The sequence below is a fragment of the Mauremys reevesii genome, linkage group 3, assembly GCF_016161935.1.
Source record: "Mauremys reevesii isolate NIE-2019 linkage group 3, ASM1616193v1, whole genome shotgun sequence".
Classification (NCBI taxonomy): Eukaryota; Metazoa; Chordata; order Testudines; family Geoemydidae; genus Mauremys; species Mauremys reevesii.
The window spans coordinates 115537098-115556356 of NC_052625.1; the positions used below are offsets into that span (position 1 = coordinate 115537098).

General features: G+C 41.6%; 1 protein-coding gene across 1 annotated transcript in view; it reads right to left on the reverse strand.

The window, feature by feature from the left end:
* Nucleotides 1-610: 610 nt before the first annotated feature.
* TRMT11 (tRNA methyltransferase 11 homolog) overlaps nt 611-19259 on the reverse strand; it is a 49884-nt gene continuing 31235 nt past the window's right edge. The window contains exons 12-13 of the mRNA XM_039532231.1: nt 12503-12623; nt 611-1281 (exon numbers count right to left, since the gene is read on the reverse strand). Coding sequence (XP_039388165.1) covers nt 1150-1281; nt 12503-12623 — 253 coding nt within the window. The 3' untranslated portion in view covers nt 611-1149. The remainder of the gene's footprint in view (nt 1282-12502; nt 12624-19259) is intronic.

Consider the following 19259-nt stretch of genomic DNA (forward strand, 5'->3'; position numbering starts at 1 on the left):
GATGCAAACTCTGCAGTGTAGCAATGCCCTCAGAGTCAAACACAAGGGAAGGTGAAATAAATCAATGAACCGAAGAGATGCAGACTCGTGCCTGCCTAGGTATCGCTGGCTTTTTGAAGGTCACCACTATATGCAGACTATTCTATGACCACAATAACCTGCAGTAAATTAAGAAATGGGGCTCTATCTAGCTGGAACAAATAGATATACCTCAGCAGGGCACTGGTGAGTGTATTTGACCACCAAAAGCAAGTAAAGCCATTAATATCCTTAATTAATGGGTCTAGTAGTTTTCAACAAAGATATTTTCACAATGGACACAATGTAGGTTCAGCAAAGTTTTCCCATTTAAAAATACAATTTCAGTTTCAAAGAGCTGATCAGGCTTAATACCATTAAGAAACCATTACCAAATCTTTTGTTGTTGGTACGGCTTTAACTATCAGTTAGTTTCTGAATCAAAAATTGCAGACAGTTGGCTTGACCAGCAGTCAAAGTTTAGGAATGCAACAGCAAATCCAAGGTACAGATGAGCTTCAGATGCGGACAGGCTTTATGGGGTTTAATAGTCTCTCCAAGCCTTGTCAGGTCCTTCCTCAGCTCCTAGAGGTTTTTTTGGGTTTTTTTTTTTTTTTTAAACATAGCTGGCCCAGTACATGGCAGTAAGAATTCACATGAGAATCTGTTGCATGCAACACAATTTTAAAAAGTCACAACAAGCTCTGTTGGTTTTTATTTTGTATCAGTTACAAAAAAACAAAACAAATGAAAGCAATATTCCTAATGAGCAAACCCTGATCTCTATTATGTGTTTCTAAAGCATCCAGATGTTCACAGTTTAAGAAGCCAAACAATACTACTATTTTCTGTAAAAGTTAATGGTAAAAGAATAATAATAATGGTTTTAGTCAATCATCATTAGTACTTGAAAGTACAAATATAAATTAAATAAGGCTCAAAACTTGTACAATAAATCTGCTATAAACAAAGCTAATTAAAAAGAACTGTTCTTAACCTATGTTGTGGTTTTCATTGTGACTTTTTTTAAATTAAAAACAGTATTTGCTTTCTGAAGCATCCAGATGTCTTTACAAAAGAAATACAATCTTCATACTTTCCTCATTTTTAATGTTTGTTTTATTTTTTTTTTTACTTCTGGTTGTCTTTTTCTTCCTTGGCAATCCTCTTTGTCACACCACTGAAATACTTCTCACGAAAGGAATTGTGACCCTTGTATAGCAAAGATTGATAATCCAACAAGTGAGAATACTGGTCTTTGTCCTGTATAGCATTAAAATACAGAGATTAGTCCCAAAAGCTCATTCAAAAAAATGACAAATGAAAGTAAATAGTCAAACTAAAAGTCTTTCTAAGGTTTGGGGGTTTTTTTTGTTTTTTTTTAAAATAGTCCAAAGATAACTCAAGTTTCAATAAGAGTTTACAGGAATGTTGATATTCTTCTCCAAATTTCAATATTAAACAGAATTGAGAAATAATTTGCAATGAATAATTGATGTGAGTTTGCAGATATTCTTGGAACAAAAAAGCTAATAGATTGTTTCAAGTGTATTCATTATTCAAATCTTCTTGCCCTTTTCCATTCTATGCACCAGTCTTGAACAATTTGCTATAAGTATTTGATACCTGATATTTGAAAAGTGAGCCGTGCTGTTTAATTACAATTTTTCAGATCGAAACAGCAGCACGCAGCTGTCTCCTGACCGGAGACGTGGACAGGCACTTCCACCATGATGATTACTCAGACAGCAATTTAAGGTTTGGTTTCTGGAAATGTTGCTACCAGTAACACTTAATCACACAAATATTTGTGGAAAGCAAACATAAAAGAGGCACAAGAATGGCCAGAGTGAATTTGTATAAAAATTACAGCTATTGGTGGAAGGATGGTTGGGTTTTTTGTTTCGTTTTGTGCAGTACTCACTCAGCTATAATGTTAACATTTTGACTGATATCCTTATAAATTATACACATCTTATGTTAGGCAAGAATAGTTTAAGTTGGTATATATGTGTGTGTATAACAAAGCTGATGTGTTTTAATGTATAATATATAGATACTTGACAGGGATTTTGAAACTTTATTATGTGTATTTTGAACAAAATCTCTTGGCCTTAAAAGCCAGTAAATGACTAAAATGACATTTTAATTTGTGTTAAAATTAAACACACACACACACACACACACATATAAATGTCATTTTAGCCATTTACTGGCTTTTAAGGCCAAGAGATTTTGTTCAAAATACATGTAATTAAGTTTCAAAATGCCTGTCAAATATCTATATTGTACATTAAAACACATCAACTTTGCTTGGGAATAAACTTGCTGGTTACTTTACACTAACCATAAATGCTAGACTGTCATTAAATTGATCATGATTGTCAGCAGGCTTGAATTAGTAAAAGAAACCTTAAAAAAAGAAAAAAAAGCTAAATAGTCCAGGAAAGTGTTTCTTCTGTATATACATATGAGGTTTGTGATTGTAGTTTACTTTAAAACAAACAAAGCAGCAAGTTACACCTCTACCCTGATATAACGTGACCTGATATAATATATGGAGATATACATATCTCCTAGAACTGGAAGGGACCTTGAAAAGTCATTGAGTCCGGCCCCCTGCCTTCATTAGCAGGACCAAGTACTGATTTTTGCCCCAGATCCCTAAGTGGCCCCCTCAAGGATTGAACTCACAACCTTGGGTTTTGCAGGCCAATGCTCAAACCACTGAGCTATCCCTCCCCTGCCCTGATATAACACAAATTTGGATATAATGTGGTAAAGCACTGCTCCGGGGGTGGGGAGGGGGGAAGAGGGAGGGCTGCACACTCCCGTGGATCAAAGCACGTTCGATATAACACAGTCTCACCTATAACGCAGTAAGAGTTTTTTGGCTCCCGAGGACAGCGTTATGTAGAGGTGTATTCAGTTTATAATTTTCAGTAGAGGGTTATCCCTCCTCCCTCCCCCACCAGCGGCGGCTCCAGGCACTAGCGCTCCAAGCGCATGCCTGGGGCGGCAAGCCGCAGGGGGTGCCCTGCCAGTCCCTGCGAGGGCGACAGTCAGGCAGCCTTCGGTGGCTTGCCTGAGGGAAGTCCGCCGGTCTTGCGGATTTGGCAGCAGGTACGCTGAAGCTGCGGGACGGGAGGACCTCCCGCAGGCAAGCCACTGAAGGAAGCCTGACTGCCGTGCCTGGGGCGGCAAAAAAGCTAGAGCTGCCCCTGTCCCCCACTGCTTTGAAATTAGGGTTTCTCAAGTAGATTTTGTCACATAAATGCAAACAGTAAGATGAAAATAATTTAAGGCAACATTTACACTCAGCATAATAAAGTCTCCAAACCTTAGTCAATACCATATGGTGACCATGATGTAGTGGACATTTGCTTTTATTAATATTAAATACCCTGATAGTAAAGTGGAACATTTTTCAACACCAGATTGTAACAAGGTTAAAATAATCAAATTCAAAGGAGCTTCCCCTATTATGCAACTCTGAGATTCTAAGCGTACAAAGCAATCTGCACAATTGGAACTTTGTGATTGCAAGGAGTCCCATTGGCTTCAGAGTGCATGACACTTAGAAAAACTACAATGTGTATTTTAAAAGACTGAAACTAAGATTTGTAATACTGGTCTGTGTGTATGCGTACAACTTCCCTAGTCTACTAGATACAATTAGATATATTCCTGTATACATGCATATAGTTTGTCTCTACCAGTAAATTCTATTAGCTCAAGCTACCAAAACCAAAGGTATCTAAGGAAATGTAATGTGTAAACTCACAAATAGAACAGCATTAAACTCCAAGTGCTAACAAGTCTATTTAAATACAGAGAAGATAAAGAGAGCGGGTAAGAGAAAGATGACATGGGTAAATCCATAACAGATTAAAGAAAGTAGTCAACCCATTGATCAAACATTCGAATTATGGTTTGCTCTCTTCTTAAAAGAAAAAGTCAAACATTGAACTGTTCTGAATCCAATAATTTACCAATCACAATGGACATAATTCTGTAGGGAAGAACTAGAATTGGAATGATCAAAATCAAATTCATTCCTGATTTCAGACTCAGATACTAATATTTAAAACCTATTTTAACATTTCCTTTGTTTTATTAAGACTCTAAATAGGTAGGTTGGTGCATTTAGGTTGTCTATTTCATTTTTGCCTAGAACACCACTGTGACCCTGTATAAAAAGAAAGATGACTATGTTTACATTAAGGCGCCACCACTGTTGCACAACTGTGATAAATCTTATATAGAGTATACCTTGTAAGGCAGGGGTGGGCAACCTATGGCACGCGTGCCAAAGGCGGCAAACGAGCTGATTTTCAGTGGCACTCACACTGCCAGGGTCCTGGCCACCGGTCCAGGGAGCTCTGCATTTTAATTTAATTTTAAATGAAGCTTCTTAAAAACATTTCAGAAACCGTATTTACTTTACATACAACAATAGTTTAGTTATATATTATAGACTTATAGAAAGAGACCTTCTAAAAATGTTAACATGTATTACTGGCACGCGAAACCTTAAATCAGAGTGAATAAATGAAGACTCAGCAGAGCACTTCTCAAAGGTTGCCGACCCCTGTTGTAAGGTATAATTTAAAAAGATGTAATCTGTTGAACAATGTTATCCCATTTATATCCATGTATTATCATTGTATACGAAGGTTAAGAATCTTTGCTATGTGTTTGTATCTCAAACATGTTGTGTCCCTTGGTAACACTCAGAAGACAGCTTCCCCCCCCCCCCCCACCCCCCGCTAACGATAGCTCATCTCAATTGATTAGACTTTTCCTATTGTTATGCATACTTCCACCTTTTCATGTTCTCTGTATGTATAAATATCTCCTGTCTGTGTGTTCCATTCTATGCATCCGAAGAAGTGAGCTGTAGCTCACGAAAACTCATGGTAAAATAAATTTGTTAGTCCTTAAGGTGCCACAAGTACTCCTGTTCTTTTTACGGATACAGACTAACACGGCTGCTACTCTGAACTCAGAAGACAGATTTACATCAAGACGAGCCAGCCATGTGTTGATGAGCCATTAAGGAGAATCAGCTCTTCCAGTGGGCCCCTCCTGAGGATGCCTCACAGACAGTATGAACAATGGAGGCCCAGTGACTCAACAAGACTTGTAGAGCATGTGACCCCTGACTCCATGTTTGAGATAGTTTGTCTCTATCAGTAAATGGACTGGAGGTATAAACTGGAAACTGTGACCACTCGTGGCCTCTTTCCTGCTCCACATCTCTGGACTATGATTTCTAACAAAGGGAAGCTTTGAACAAAGGACCGAATACCCTCAATCTTTTGGAAGATCCAGAGAAACTTATTGCAAGCTAACAGATTTAACATCACTGCTATTATCCTGATCTACAAACTCTGAAATCAACTGTAATGCATAGGATTCATTTTAACCTTTTAATGACTCTTCTCTTATTAATAAATCTTTAGTTTACTAAAGACCGGCAATCAATGCTGCAGCCAACTTTCTATCCGCAGAAAACTGAATATTCTTGCCCCACCCTGCCCCTTCTCCGAGGCCCCACCCTGGCTCCGCCCCTTCTTGGAGGCTCTGCCGTCCACTCACTGCATCCCCCCCCCTCCATCCATCACTCGCTCACTTGCTCATTTTCATCAGGCTGGGGCAGGGGGTTAGGGTATTGGAGGGAGTACAGGCTCTGGGCTGGGGGTGTGGGCTTTGGGGTAGTGCCAGGGAAGAGGGGTTTGGGGTGCAGGAGGAGGCTCTGGGTTGGGGCCAAGGGATTCGGAGTGTGAGAGGGGCTTCAGGCTGGGGCGGGGGGTTGGGGTACGGCAAGGGGTGAGGGCTCCAGCTGGGGGTGTGGGCTCGGGATGAAGGGTTTGGGGTGCAGGAAGGGGCTCTGAGCTGGGATTGAGAGTTTTAGAGTGTGGGAGGGGGCTCTGGGCTGGGATTTGGGCTCTGGCCTGGTGGTGTGGGCAAGCGGGTGGGTGTATGGGGGGGCTCAGGGCTGGGGAAGGTGGTTGGGGCATAGGAGGGAGCTCCAGGCGGCACTGACCACAGGCAGTGCCCAGGAAGTGGTAACATGTCCCTCCGACTTCTAGGCAGAGAAGTGGCCAGAGGGGTCCATCCTCTGCCTCCACAGATCTCATTGGCCATGGTTCTCGACCAATGAGAGCTGTGGAGCCAGCACTCAGGGTGATGCCTGCAGGTGAGGGCAGTGCACAGAGCCCCCCTGGCCACCCCTCTGCCTAGGAGTCTGAGAGACATGCAGGCCGCTTCCCAGGAGCCACATGCAGCCTGCCTACCCCGCTGCAGCCAACTGGACTTTTAGCAGCCAGTCAACTGTGCTGAGCAGAGCTGCTAGGGGTCCCTTTTCGACCAGGTGTTCCAGTCGAAAACCGGACGCCTGGCAACCCTAAATGCAGTATTTGGTAAGATCCTGAAGTACATATTGACCTGGGGTGAATGTCTGGTTCACTAGAACTAATAGTTGTTATTTGGTTTTAATAATCATTTATCACAGAAGTCTGGTTTGTCTGGATGGTGCATGAGAGGCTAGAGGGCCTGATGGGACAGTCTGTGGCTTCATAATAACTAGTATAGTAATTTGGAAGCACACATTTGTTACTGGCTTGGTGAAGTCTTATGATAGAATAAACCACCAGTTTGGGGTGCATGCCCTGTTTTCTGGCAGTCTGACCTGAAATTGGCACCCATAGCTCTGTCCCACTCTAGGCAGCATGACAATCTGTTACCTAATGACAAGCTGAATGGGTAGAATCTGAACAGTACTGATATTCTGACTTTAGCCATAAAAAAAATGACAAATACATGCAAGATCTTTTGGAAATAATTTATTCTCTACTATTTTTGCTGGATGTTAGGTAATTACAATGAACAGAATATAATGGTTAACTAAAATATGCTTCTGAATAATGGCTGAAGTCAGCAGGTTTATACAAGCACTAATCCTGCAACAGTATCTCTGCCAAATCTCTAAAGAGGCTCTCTCTTCATATACACCTTACAGTAGGTGCATGGGCCCCACTAGTTAATGAAATCTGCAGCACAGCAGATTTCATACAATTAAAGTGTTGGTGTCAAATCCTCTTGTACCACTGAACTGCCAGGTGCAGTTTCCAAATATTGTGCCTTTTCTTCCCCTAGCTCCCGCTCTTTAAGCAAAGCAACAGGTCAGGGACAAAAGTTGAACTTTATAATTTGAACTATCACCTTAAAGCTCCCCTTCCTCTCCCTAACATTACCTACTCCAGTGCAATGACATCTCCCACCCCTCTTTTTCTGTTTTGTTCCCCAGACCTGAAACTGAAGAGGAGGGGAAAGAATAGGAAAAGTTTTTTCATTTTATTTCCTTTGTAACCACTGCCCAAAGTTGGTATTAGAGGTAAAACATTTAACTGGTTACTCTGTACAAGCAGGTGAAGTTTCTCTAGAAGCCATTGCTTTGGGTCAGGTACCAAGAGTGGCCAACAATGAACTGTACACACTAACTTGATTAAATCTATCACTATTATGATATCAGTTCAGGAAAGCAAGTGATTTCCTCCTTTGTTTGCAAGACTCAGGTTTCCACCATCCTTTAACCTACTGTCAGTCTCTGATAATGATTTCTTTCACATCGTTGGTATGAACCATGATATATTTATATTCTCCTCAGTGGCACCAATTTTCAACTAAACTGCTGTTTTTCATAAACGTTTACCCACATATGGCTTATGATGCATCCTACAATAAATGAAAGCCAGAAAGGCTGATATCAAAGTGAAAGCCACTTAGTGCTTACAACTTATTTGATCATGCAACTTCACATTAGTTTTGCTTCTATAAAATAAGCATAAAATGGTGCAATATATTTCTAGCATAACAACGCAGGTAGGGGAGGACGAAAAAGAACTGAAGTTTACAAACAGAGCTGTGTTTACATTAGATATCTGCACAGATGTTAAACTTACGTACAAGCTTATGCTGAATCTAGTGGGCCTCAGTTCAGCCTCAGGGTAATTACTCATGTCTGTTTTTTGTTTTAAAAAAATCCTCCTATCCTTATCACAGCTTCCCAGTGTTCTACATCTGGAACTGGACAGTAGCTACAGAAACCCTTGTACAAATTTTAGACAGCTATAAACATCACCAAGTAGTTCAAACAGGACAACAGGGTCAAGTCTAGCAACTGATGCTGCTAAATACAGTAGAAAAAACTCAACTCCAATAAAGATGCCTAGAATGGCCATGTAACAAGGAGGTGCTGGAAACCTTCAGCTTTGCAAAGCCGTTAACACTTTGCTCCCAAGTCTTTTCATGGGCAGTCATTTGTTCAGAGTGCACTTTCAGTTTAGTTCTTGTTCCCATCTTGACATGCAATTCATAGGCACATTTCTCAAGTGTGGTCAACAGCCCCTCTCCTCTAGAGCTCTACAGATATCAGTATTTTGTCAGGAGTACAGATTAAAAGTTTCAGAACGAGAACAATCACCAGCAAAATAGATACGAATTATTCTATAAAGACACCAGACACAGAATAATAGTGAAACAGAAAGTGGAAGAGAGTATATAGTCATCAAAATATTTTACAGAGTGACTCAACAAGCCCCACAAAACTAGAAGCTAAACAGTTTTATTTAAAAAGTGGAACAGACAAAAGATCCCTCCTCTTCTTCCCCCCGCCCTCCCCCCCCAAAAAACCTAATTACAACAGGAATTTAAAAACAAGTTGATCTTTAAAGAATAGATATGGAGCCTCAAGAATACTTCCCGTAATAATGCTGGAAATTGTTTTGTCCCATATACATTTGTAGTTACACGGTTTCCATCTGATTCTACTTTGGAATTAGAAAAATATGAAGTATGCAACATAAAACTGTTTGTTTCCTCCTTCCCTGCGTCACCTACACAGATTGCTTATGAAACTTGGAAACTAACCTGGTGCAACATCAAGCACAGTACACTTCAACTTGGCTCAACCTACAGCTAACATAAAACAAAAGACTGAACCAGTTTTACTGGACACCAACCAGATTATATACCACAAGCTGGACAGATTCTGCATCTGCTGAAGAAGCAGCCATTCATATGCCTCACCATCAGACACACTATGGTGCTTCCACATGCATGCCAAATTCTAAACTCTGCCTCCTCATCAGCCTTGATGAGGACAGGCTCATATCCCCTATGTGGAAAAAGCTTGCTGTAATAGCACTGGCCCATGTGTAAAAGGTCCCCTTTATAATAATGGTTTTAGGTCCTTATCATCAAGGGTAGCAAATACTCACCTCATATCCCTCAAACTTTACTTCTCCCCCACTTCCTTTCCTTGTTCTTTCACTTTCTTGGTTTTTATTTCATACAGATTCATAAGGTATTAACTAGCTATTATTAACCTACCTCCATTATGGCCATACCCATTTATTATGGGGAAGGAGTGAAGTAATTAACAACAGACACCTTGGCCCAAAGTAAGCCTCAAAATGTTTCTTTTAAGATTTCCCACCCATTGGGTGCCATACTTGAGTACATTTTTTGTATAGACTTTGTCCAGTTTGCTCTGTGTGTACACATTACTGCACATTTTTTAAAAAAACCTTTATCAGCTATAAGAGGAATTCCTATTGAACTTAATGAGATAAAAACAATTCAAATTGTTTATTACTAGGATGTTCTGTGGTCTTTATGCTTATGATAAAATTATGTATATGTCAATTAATTTTTTGGATAGGATTCTAGTCTACTTTGGTTTCTTAGATCACTAATTTCTTGAAAATATAAACACGACCAATTTTCAACACCCGTTCAATGGGGATGAGTATTTTCAACAACAGGTCAATTTCTTTAGTAGAGTCAGGGTTTTAGAGTGTTTATACTGTACATAAATATATACAATATATTTGTTACTGCTAGTACTTGTAACTCCTGGCAATACTGCATGATGATTATGCAGTATAATTAAGGCTGCAAGTTTGTCATGGAGCTCACGGATACTGTGAATTTCTGTGACCTCCATGACTTCTGCAGTGGCCGGTGCGCTTGGCTCAGGGACAGCTCAGGCAGCCCCTGCGCCAGGCGCACCAGCCACTGCTGGAGCAGCCCCAGGCCGCCCTCCTCCCCCCGCAGCAGAGTTTGGGTGAGGCGCGCTCTGGGCATCACTTACCTGGGGGCTCCCCGAAAGCGGTGACATCCCCCTCGCTCAGCTACTAGGCGAAGGCATAGCCATGTGGCTCTGCGCGCTGCCTCCGTCCAGAGTGCTGGTTTTGCAGCTCCCATTGGCCAGGAACTGTGGCCAATGGGAGCTGCAGGGTCGGTGCCTGGAGGCGGAGGCAGTGCGCAGAGCTGCTTGGCCACACCTCCGCCTAGGACGGAGCTGAATGAGGGGGGAAGTCACCGTATCCGGGGAGCCCCCCCAGATAAGTGCAGCCCAGATCCAGCCTCACCCCATCCTGTGCCCAATCCCCTTCTCTCCCCTGACCCCAAATATGCTGCAGCTGCTGGGTGGAGGAAGGTGTGGAGGCAGGTAGAAGCCTGCAGACCCTTCCAACCCTCCCACCCCAGTGGGGGTCCTGGCTGCCCACAACCACCTGCCCGCCCCCAGCACCCAGGCCCCCCGCCGCCAGCACTCATGGGGGCCCCGGGCAGCCCACCCCCAAGTTTTACTCATGAGTATTTTTAGTAAAAGTCAGGGACAGGTCATGGGCCATGAATTTTTGTTTACTGCCTGTGACCTGTCAATTTTTTTTTTACTAAAAATACTCGTGACTAAAACATAGCCTTAAGTATAATCTAAAAATCACTATCTTTATAAAAATGTATCATCATCATCATTCACAGACACTGTACACTGTGGCTGAATTATCACATACACTAGAAAATTAGTTCCTAATTAAATGAAATTATACTGAACAATGCCTGGCAAAGTACATTAGATGCTGGAGTACGAAAAAAACCCTCACTTGCACAAAAAAGCAAGATAAATGGGCAGACCTCCAATTCTCCCCAACAACTTCTTTTCGTGTCACTTCTTTGCTTTTACTGGACACCATAATGTCCCTACAAAACATTTGTTTGATATGAAACAAGGTAGGAAGAATGTCTAAGAGATCCCTGTAAAAGGAACTAAACAGTGTGATGCCAAACATACCCTCTATCAGGGGTCGGCAACCTCTGGCACGCGGTTCACCAGGGCAAGCACCCTGGCGGGCTGGGCCAGTTTGTTTACCTGCCACTTTGGCAGGTTCGGCTGATTGCGGCTCCCACTGGCTGTGGTTCGCCATCCCAAGCCAATGGGGGCAGCGGGAAGTGGCGTGGGCCAAGGGATATGCTGGCCGTACCTCTCCCCCGACCCTCACTTGTCACTGAACTGACAAGATATATACTGAAGAGTAACTGATGTACAAAACACAATAGTGATAAATGAGTGAAGCCTATATACAGAAGGGTGAAGAAGTGGTTTAAATTAGAACATGTAGTCCAATACTACTACTATTTTTTATATATTGACAGGTTTGACATTAAAACTGGCATAGGGGCAGGGGGGAGAGATACATGTCCAAATTTTAAGTTATAAATGATGGTTTGTTACTGCCAAAGTCAACAGCACCTGTTCTGAACAACTTATACAATTTGTTACACTACGTAAGTGCTATTTGACAATTTAAGTCATCACTTGCATTATGAAATCCAGACTGGAAGCCTGCTGGATTGCTAGTGTATACCATAATGCTGAAGCATTAATTTGCTGCAAACCACATCCATTGTTTAAAATAATAGCTTTTTACAGCTAATTAAGAAAATACTGGAAGCGCGTGCTCGCCTCCTACACATTTTAGCTAAGAACAATGTCCTACTTATTGACTTGCCTCTGCTTTCCTACCATGTCTAAGTATCTCTTTTGTAATGTTCCATTTCCAGACTGATTTTTTTGTTAATCATCTTTAACAGTTTAAGCAACTGAAAACACATTACCTTTCCTGCATGGAGAACTGGAGATTAAATACCACTGTCAGGAGGCCCCCACATCATTGAACTAATGTCAGACTTTAGTACTGTTTATATAATGGATTAAAACCCAATTTTCAGAGATAAGCACTCTCAATCCCCACTGAAGTCAACAGGAAAGGCACGCAGTCAGCACCTCTGAAACAATATCTTGTCCTCAAAGATCCTGCCCTCACCCATACTAATCAGTTTGCCCTGGGTGAAAAATTGATCAAAATGTTTTAAAAACAAAAAACTACCTTAAATCATTGCAAGTGAGCAACACAACAGGCTTGTGTTTTGTCTTTAAGATGTGGCATTTTTCAAAGCCTCTAATTCATGTCATAAAAACATCTTAGCAGCAGCAGAATTGACAATCCAGTACTGGATACCAAATCTGGTGATGGTAATACAATAAATTCCCTTTTGCAGTTCAAACAGTAGAGCAAACCTTTCATATATTTGACAGCTGTCATTTCGCACAACACACCCAAGAACATTTTACCTCAAATTCTTTCACCTTTTCCATGGTTATCAAGCGCCTTGACGTGTGGCTGGAAAGCATCTGCTCACAGTTACTAATAAGTTTCAGGCAGGGGTGCCGGGGTATAATCTCTTCTGTATATCTGGAAGAAATAAGCAGTCAGAAAGCTGTAAACCCATGAACTGTACCATGTGCATCTGAAAAACGGTTATACAGATCTATTCAAACTGGCTTACCCTACAAGCTTCCACACATTTTATAGCCATACTAAGTTACCAGAAACAATGTTTTCAGAAATCATAAACATATATCCCATCTTTTTGGGACACAAATAAAAGACATGGTGCAGATGAACTAGCTATAAACGGGAAGAATATTTCCCATAGGGCTCTCTACAAATAGGTAATTGAGCTCTTGAGGTCCCTTCCAGCCATAAATTTCTATATGTAGATGCCTGCATTATGTCAAGTATCATGGGAAAATTCCTCCAACCATCCAATCAGGAACTGTGCTTTTTAAAAGTATTTCAACAAGCATCCAATTATAATCAACTTATTTGGGTGGCTGTATATTTACTGACGCACCCCAATAGGAGACTACTATACTTGGACTTCAATATATATTACAACACAACCTCTTTAATAACCATTGAAATCTTTTGGATTCAGAGACTGGTGTTATAAACAGACTGGAGCATATTGGACTTCCTCTGTTAGACAGGGAAAGACATTTTAAAAGAGAAAATCTGTTCTGATAGCCCTTTGACAGAGGGCAATAATACTGTCTGGCTGACAAAATGTACCAAAATTAATTCAGTTAAAAACTTCTGTACTAGTGGGTGAAGAGTAAGCTTCCACAATATTTTACGTAACTTTGATCTTGCAGAAAAACTACATCTACACCAGCCATACGAAGACGAGTAGATTCTTGGAAATTAGATCTCCGAAACTGCATTCCCCCCTCTTATTTTTCCAAGTGCTAAAAGCTGAATTAGGTTTTAAAGAGATTCAGGAAGGGGGAGGGGAGGAGACATCGGACTCAATTAACAGCCTATAAATATATAATAAAGGAAAGTGTGAATATGAGGCATCTTCACCCTGCTGCTGAGTCAGTCAGTCTTTAAAAAACTAACCCACACACATCCCTTGAAGGGCAAGGAGTACTTGGGTAAAATATGGAGCATCTGCCTTGTGCCCCATGACAAGGAGGCATTTCTGAACATCTACTGAAAAGTAAATAAAGGGAAAACAAAAAATATGCAAAAGCAGTTCCTACCGCCACCTACTGCCACCTATGATGGTACCTTCCCAAGTTTGCTTGTTTTACTTTTTCTATGCATCTATACACTTTCTGTGTGACTGTCAGTTAGTCTCCATGCCTCAGTTTCCTCAACTGTAAAATGAAGATAATAGCAATCCCCTACTTCACAGGGTTGTTGTAAGGATAACTACATCAAGAGACTGCTCAGATACTACAGTAATGTGGCCACTCAAGACAGAATATAAGTGTACGGTTTGCATTGCTACCTGAAAAATTATGAACAATGTGACCAAAGTTGAAAGTCTTGCTTCTTTCAACTGTATTAGAAAGCCTGCTACAACAGCCATAGACACTAACCTTTGCAATAATGCTGGTACAGAGCTGGGGGCCATTAATACAGAACACTGTAGTATTTTTTAAATAAGGGGAGTTCCACCCCCCGCATAAACAAATAAATCAAACCAAAATAGAACTAGAGTTTCTTAGGTCTATACTAGGAATTTACATTAGTATAGCTATGTCTCTCAGGAGTGTGAAAAATCCACACCCCCCGAGAGACAGCTATACCAACCTAACTCCTGATGTAGATGGCTCTAAGTCAACAGATGATTTCTTTTGTTGACCTAGCTACTGCTTCTCGGGAAGGTAGATTACCTATGTCATCGGGAGAAGCTTTCCTGTCAGTGTACAATGAAGTGCTACAGCAGGGAGGCTGCAACTGCTGTGGTGTTTTACACATAGACATACCGAGCAGCTACAAGATTGCACAGGAAAGTGGAAAATAAAACGTCAATGACAGAAGTTCCAGGCTCCTTAATTCTTGTACTAACGTGTGTCTCTTCAGCAAAGCTCAAACAGCAATAAACTTCTTGCCTCCTGAGCTGCATTTATTCTCCATTTTCTGCACTGGGCACTACTATGATGCCCAAGAACTCCTAAACCTGTTTAAATTTTTATCTGCTACCTGAACTAGCACCCCAATACACTGTGCTTCAGTCAATTAATGGATAAAAGGGGATGGTTTTAACCTATATAAAACCCTAAATCGCTCAGGACCTTTTTATGAGACTGCCTCTCTCTTCTTGCTACACTACCACAGCTGCAATCAGCAAATGTGCTTGACCAAAAGCCCCCTAGATTTATAAAGGAGTGGGGCTGGCAACAGAGTTATCCGTAAGAGGCTCTGAGCTCTGAAACAAGCTAGCTCTGATCTGTTGAACTTCAAGGCATGCTGAAAAGCACATTTATCTGTGCAGGCTGCTCCAGAGGATGGTGGGTTTGATGTATGTGGGGAAAGGGAGATGTGTTCTGTGGGCAGGTAAGTGGCTATTTAGTTTTATTTTTGTTCTTTTGATTTGTGGCAGAATGCTGAGTCTTCGATAGGTGCCCTTTATTGTATAAATCCACAGAAAATTTTAAATTAAAAATTACAGCCAAAGCGACACTCCATGCCTTATGGAGGACAGACAGCATGAAAAATAACTAGACTCAGAACACTTGAGCATAGAGGAAAGGGAGCTGGCAGGAGTCTCTCCCTTAGTTCCTTAAACAATGAAAGTTTCTTCTCTCTCTTGCTTCAGGAGCGGATAACAGGCCACTTTCTCTCTTCCCCTATTGCTAGTCTGCTCATGGGAGATGGCTGCTGCAAGGCAGTGGTTTAAGCAAGCACAGTCATAGGCCAGTGTAAGAGACAGCAGTAGCCACCAACAAGGTCACCCCTTCTGCGCTGCATGCAGCTCTCTGGTCAAAGCAGAGCAGGGTGCAGAGCATGCAAGCCAAGGAGTGGGTGAGGCAGTCTAGGCCTGAATGTCAGAAGCAGATGGCACAAAAGGCAAATGCCCAGTTAGCTGGTCCTAGTCTGGGTGGATAGCAACACAGGGAGTGACAAAAATTGTGACTTTGGAAAACATAACCCCTATGAGATAGGTTTTGAGCTTGTCAAAAATAGCACATGGGAGGTGTGATGCTAACAGACCAGCTCAAGCCAAAGGGCAATTCATTTGTGTATGAATTGTTAAAAGAAGTGGTGTTAAAAGATATTATAGTGTATTCAGGCCAATTTGCTTGTGTGTTAGTATAGATCAAAAGAGATGTTAATTGTATTGTTTTCAGTTGTCTATATCCTGTTTGCTATTACATTACATTTATATTATGTATGCCCCAGTAATTAAATGACCCTAGATCAAAGGTGTGTTAATGTAAGAGTGTATTCAGGTGTTAACATTTCATGAAAACTAATGGAATCTTACTTGTATTTTTTCACTTACCTATTTCTATCATAATGTAATGGCAGGCTATGGCAGGTATTTACATTATATATCTATATATCACTATAATTAAATTACTCATCAAACGCAATTGGAGCCTTGGAAATGTAAATGAAGAAGAGTGCTAACTTCAAAGCGAGGGCCCTTGTGGTCAACAATGGGAATTCACATATTCAGTCTGCATTTCCTACTCATTGTCAAAGGGTAAAAACACACTATCCAGATTGTTTTCTGGAGAAGAAACTATAAATATAGATTCAAGGAACAGTCCTGTGTCCCTGGACTGTTTGGATTCTAACAGGGTAGAATAACTGAACAAGACAACAGACCCCAGACTTATTAAGGGGACCGAGAGACATTTAGAAACTGGCAGTTTATTACACCTCTGCTATCATTTCAGACTTACAAACTTTGAGTCATCTGTTAATTTGTGTTACCTACTTTAACCTCTCAGTACCTCTCATTTCTTTTCCTTAGCTAATAAACCTATAGTTAGTTTACTATAGAATTAGCTGCCAGCGTGGTCTTTGGTGTCAGACTTGCAGTACCAATTGATGGGGGGTAAGTGACTGGGCTCTTGGGATTGGTAGAAACCTGATGTGGTGTGATTTTTGGTTTTTAATAACCTTTTATCATAAAGTTCAGTTTGTCTGGGTGGCAAGATGGACTGAGAGACTAAGGGGACTGTCTGTGACTCTATGGTAAGACTGATATAGTGATCCAGAGTTCACATGTGCTACTGGATTGGTGAAATCTAATCATAGAACGTACCACCAGTTTGGCCCTTGTTTTCTGACCGTCTGCCCTGAGATAGGCACTCACAGTTGAGTGTCACTCCAGACAGCATGACAGGAGAAAAATATTGTTTTGATCCTTAGGAGTTCTGATTACAGGAGGTAACAAATCTCATGCAACTTTTAGTTTGCAAAAGGCAAATGATAAATCAGAGCCTCACTTATGCACATGTACCTGACAGGACACACTACCATTATTTGTACTGAAGTAGTGCGTAGGGACTCCAGTTCTGGATCAGAACCCCATTGCGCCAGGCATGGTACAGATATACAACGGAGATGGGCCCTGCCCTGAATAGTTTATAATTTAAGACAGACAACAGTCTTGAGGGTTTTGCTTTTTTAAGAAAGAGGGAGTTTAGTAGCCTAGGCAAATATTACTACATTTCACATAATGAGACTGGCAGGGAGAGGGACGGACACTCTTGGCTAACACTGGCCCAAAGATACAAAACTAATATTTTCATCATTAATAAATTAATCTAGCTACCATGATTTATGACCACAAGCACAGAAAAGGGTCACAGACCAACTCAAACAGTAGCTGGAAGAGCAAACTCTACTACTATTTTTCCCCACACTTCCTTTTAGTTACCCAGTTGCTGAGGTCTTTGCTACACATAATGTGATCTGAAAGCCAGGTAACAACTGAAAGTACCCCATGCTCTTTTAGCTATTCCTCAGGTGCAACAAGTATTATTACCGGATCTTCATTCAAAAGCTCTATTATAATCTTTATGTTCTCCATTTTAATTCTTTGCCCAACCAAACTGCAGTTCTATTTCCCAAAACAGACATCAAACCAACCACCAACAGAGTTTCAGCTACAGTGTTACCAGGGTGGAGCACTTTGTGATTGTGAACAAACCAGTCCACAAAATCTGGATAATAGAAAGCTAAAGACAGATCCGAAGCACCTCCTACAATAGACTGCAACTTCAAACAACCATCCGAAAAAGCAGGAAAGTGTAGGTGAGGAGGAAGATTTTGAAATTTCTTACTTAAAAAAAACAAAAACAAAAAAACTAGATGTGAGCTTTTATAAAATTAAGATGATATATCACAAGTCCTACCAAGTAAATGAGTTGGTTCTGTGCATCATTCCAGAGGCTCCAAATTCACTACCTCAAACTCCTCTCCCAATGCACCTACAGCTTGAAACCTGGCAACGCGTTACAACAGGTAAAAATCAGGAAATGCATGACAGAAGAGGGCCAAAGAATTCTTAACAACTTACAAAGATAGGCACTCTGCCACCACTTCTTTTAGAAGTTTCTCTTCATAATTGTGTAAAAGCCTGACAGCAAAGGAATTAAAAGAATTCAAGCCTAACAATGATTTCAATGTCAGATTGAAACAATAAACTACTTTGGAGTGTAATGTTATCTTTCAGAATGAGAGGTGTTATCACTCTGCTAAAACACCTTCCTGTCTTTTTAGCATTAATGCAGACAGTTCTTTCTACAGGTAATGATTACTCTGTTAGGTAAATCCCAGAACCTTGTCAAATGAAGTATAGTAGCAATTGCTTTAACAAAAATCCATTTTACCCAATTTTCTTTTTAATGTAAAAGAAGGGGACATATGGTAACCATAAGTTACAGGTGGATAGGAAGGGAGACCTTGTCAGTGAACACCTGACAGCTCAACAGATTAATCACTAGCTTCTCTCTCCTTGGCCCACAAATTTGCTAGCAAGTTTGTTAAAGTAAGAACCTGCACAGAGGATTAGAACAGAAAACTCAGTGTGTTAATATATTAATGTTTCACATTTCCATGGTGCATTTCATCTGAAATTTTCACACTGCACTACAAAACATTCGTAACAGTAGGTAGTCAGCACCATTTTACACATGGGGAAACTGAGAAAGTGAGAGGTTGATTTGCTCAAGGCAAGTCAGTGGCACAGCTACAACAGAACACAGAATTCATAACTCCTAGCCACCTGTTCTAACCTAAGCCCCCTGTAAGCTGTGCGGCTGTGAAGCAACCTATTTAGCACCATGCAGGAGCTCAGAAAACCCACCCAGAGACCTGCCATGGCCGGAGAGGGGTGCCCCTCCTCCAGCCCCCACCTAGCCTGGCCCCTAATCTGCCACCAGAGCAGGGCCCCTCCCCCAACCCAGCCTGAGGCCCAGACCAAGCCACAGCCAGATGGGGCCCAGCTGCGCCTGGGGCAACATGGCCCAACCCCGGAGCAGCCCAGACCCAGCCAGGCCCTGGGGTGGTGCAGCCCAGACCAACCCCGGAGCGACGTAGCCCTCTCACAGCCCAGACCTGCTGGGGCCAGGAGAGGGGCACCTAACCTGTAGCTCCAGCCCCAGAGCTGCCGTGGTGCGGAGAGGGTCCTCCCCCCTCCGCCCCCAAGCCTAGGTGCTGCTGCGGGAAGAGAGCACTGTGGGGAGTCCTCTCTCCCCACTGTAGCCCCGGAGCACCCCCCTGCACTCCAAACCACTC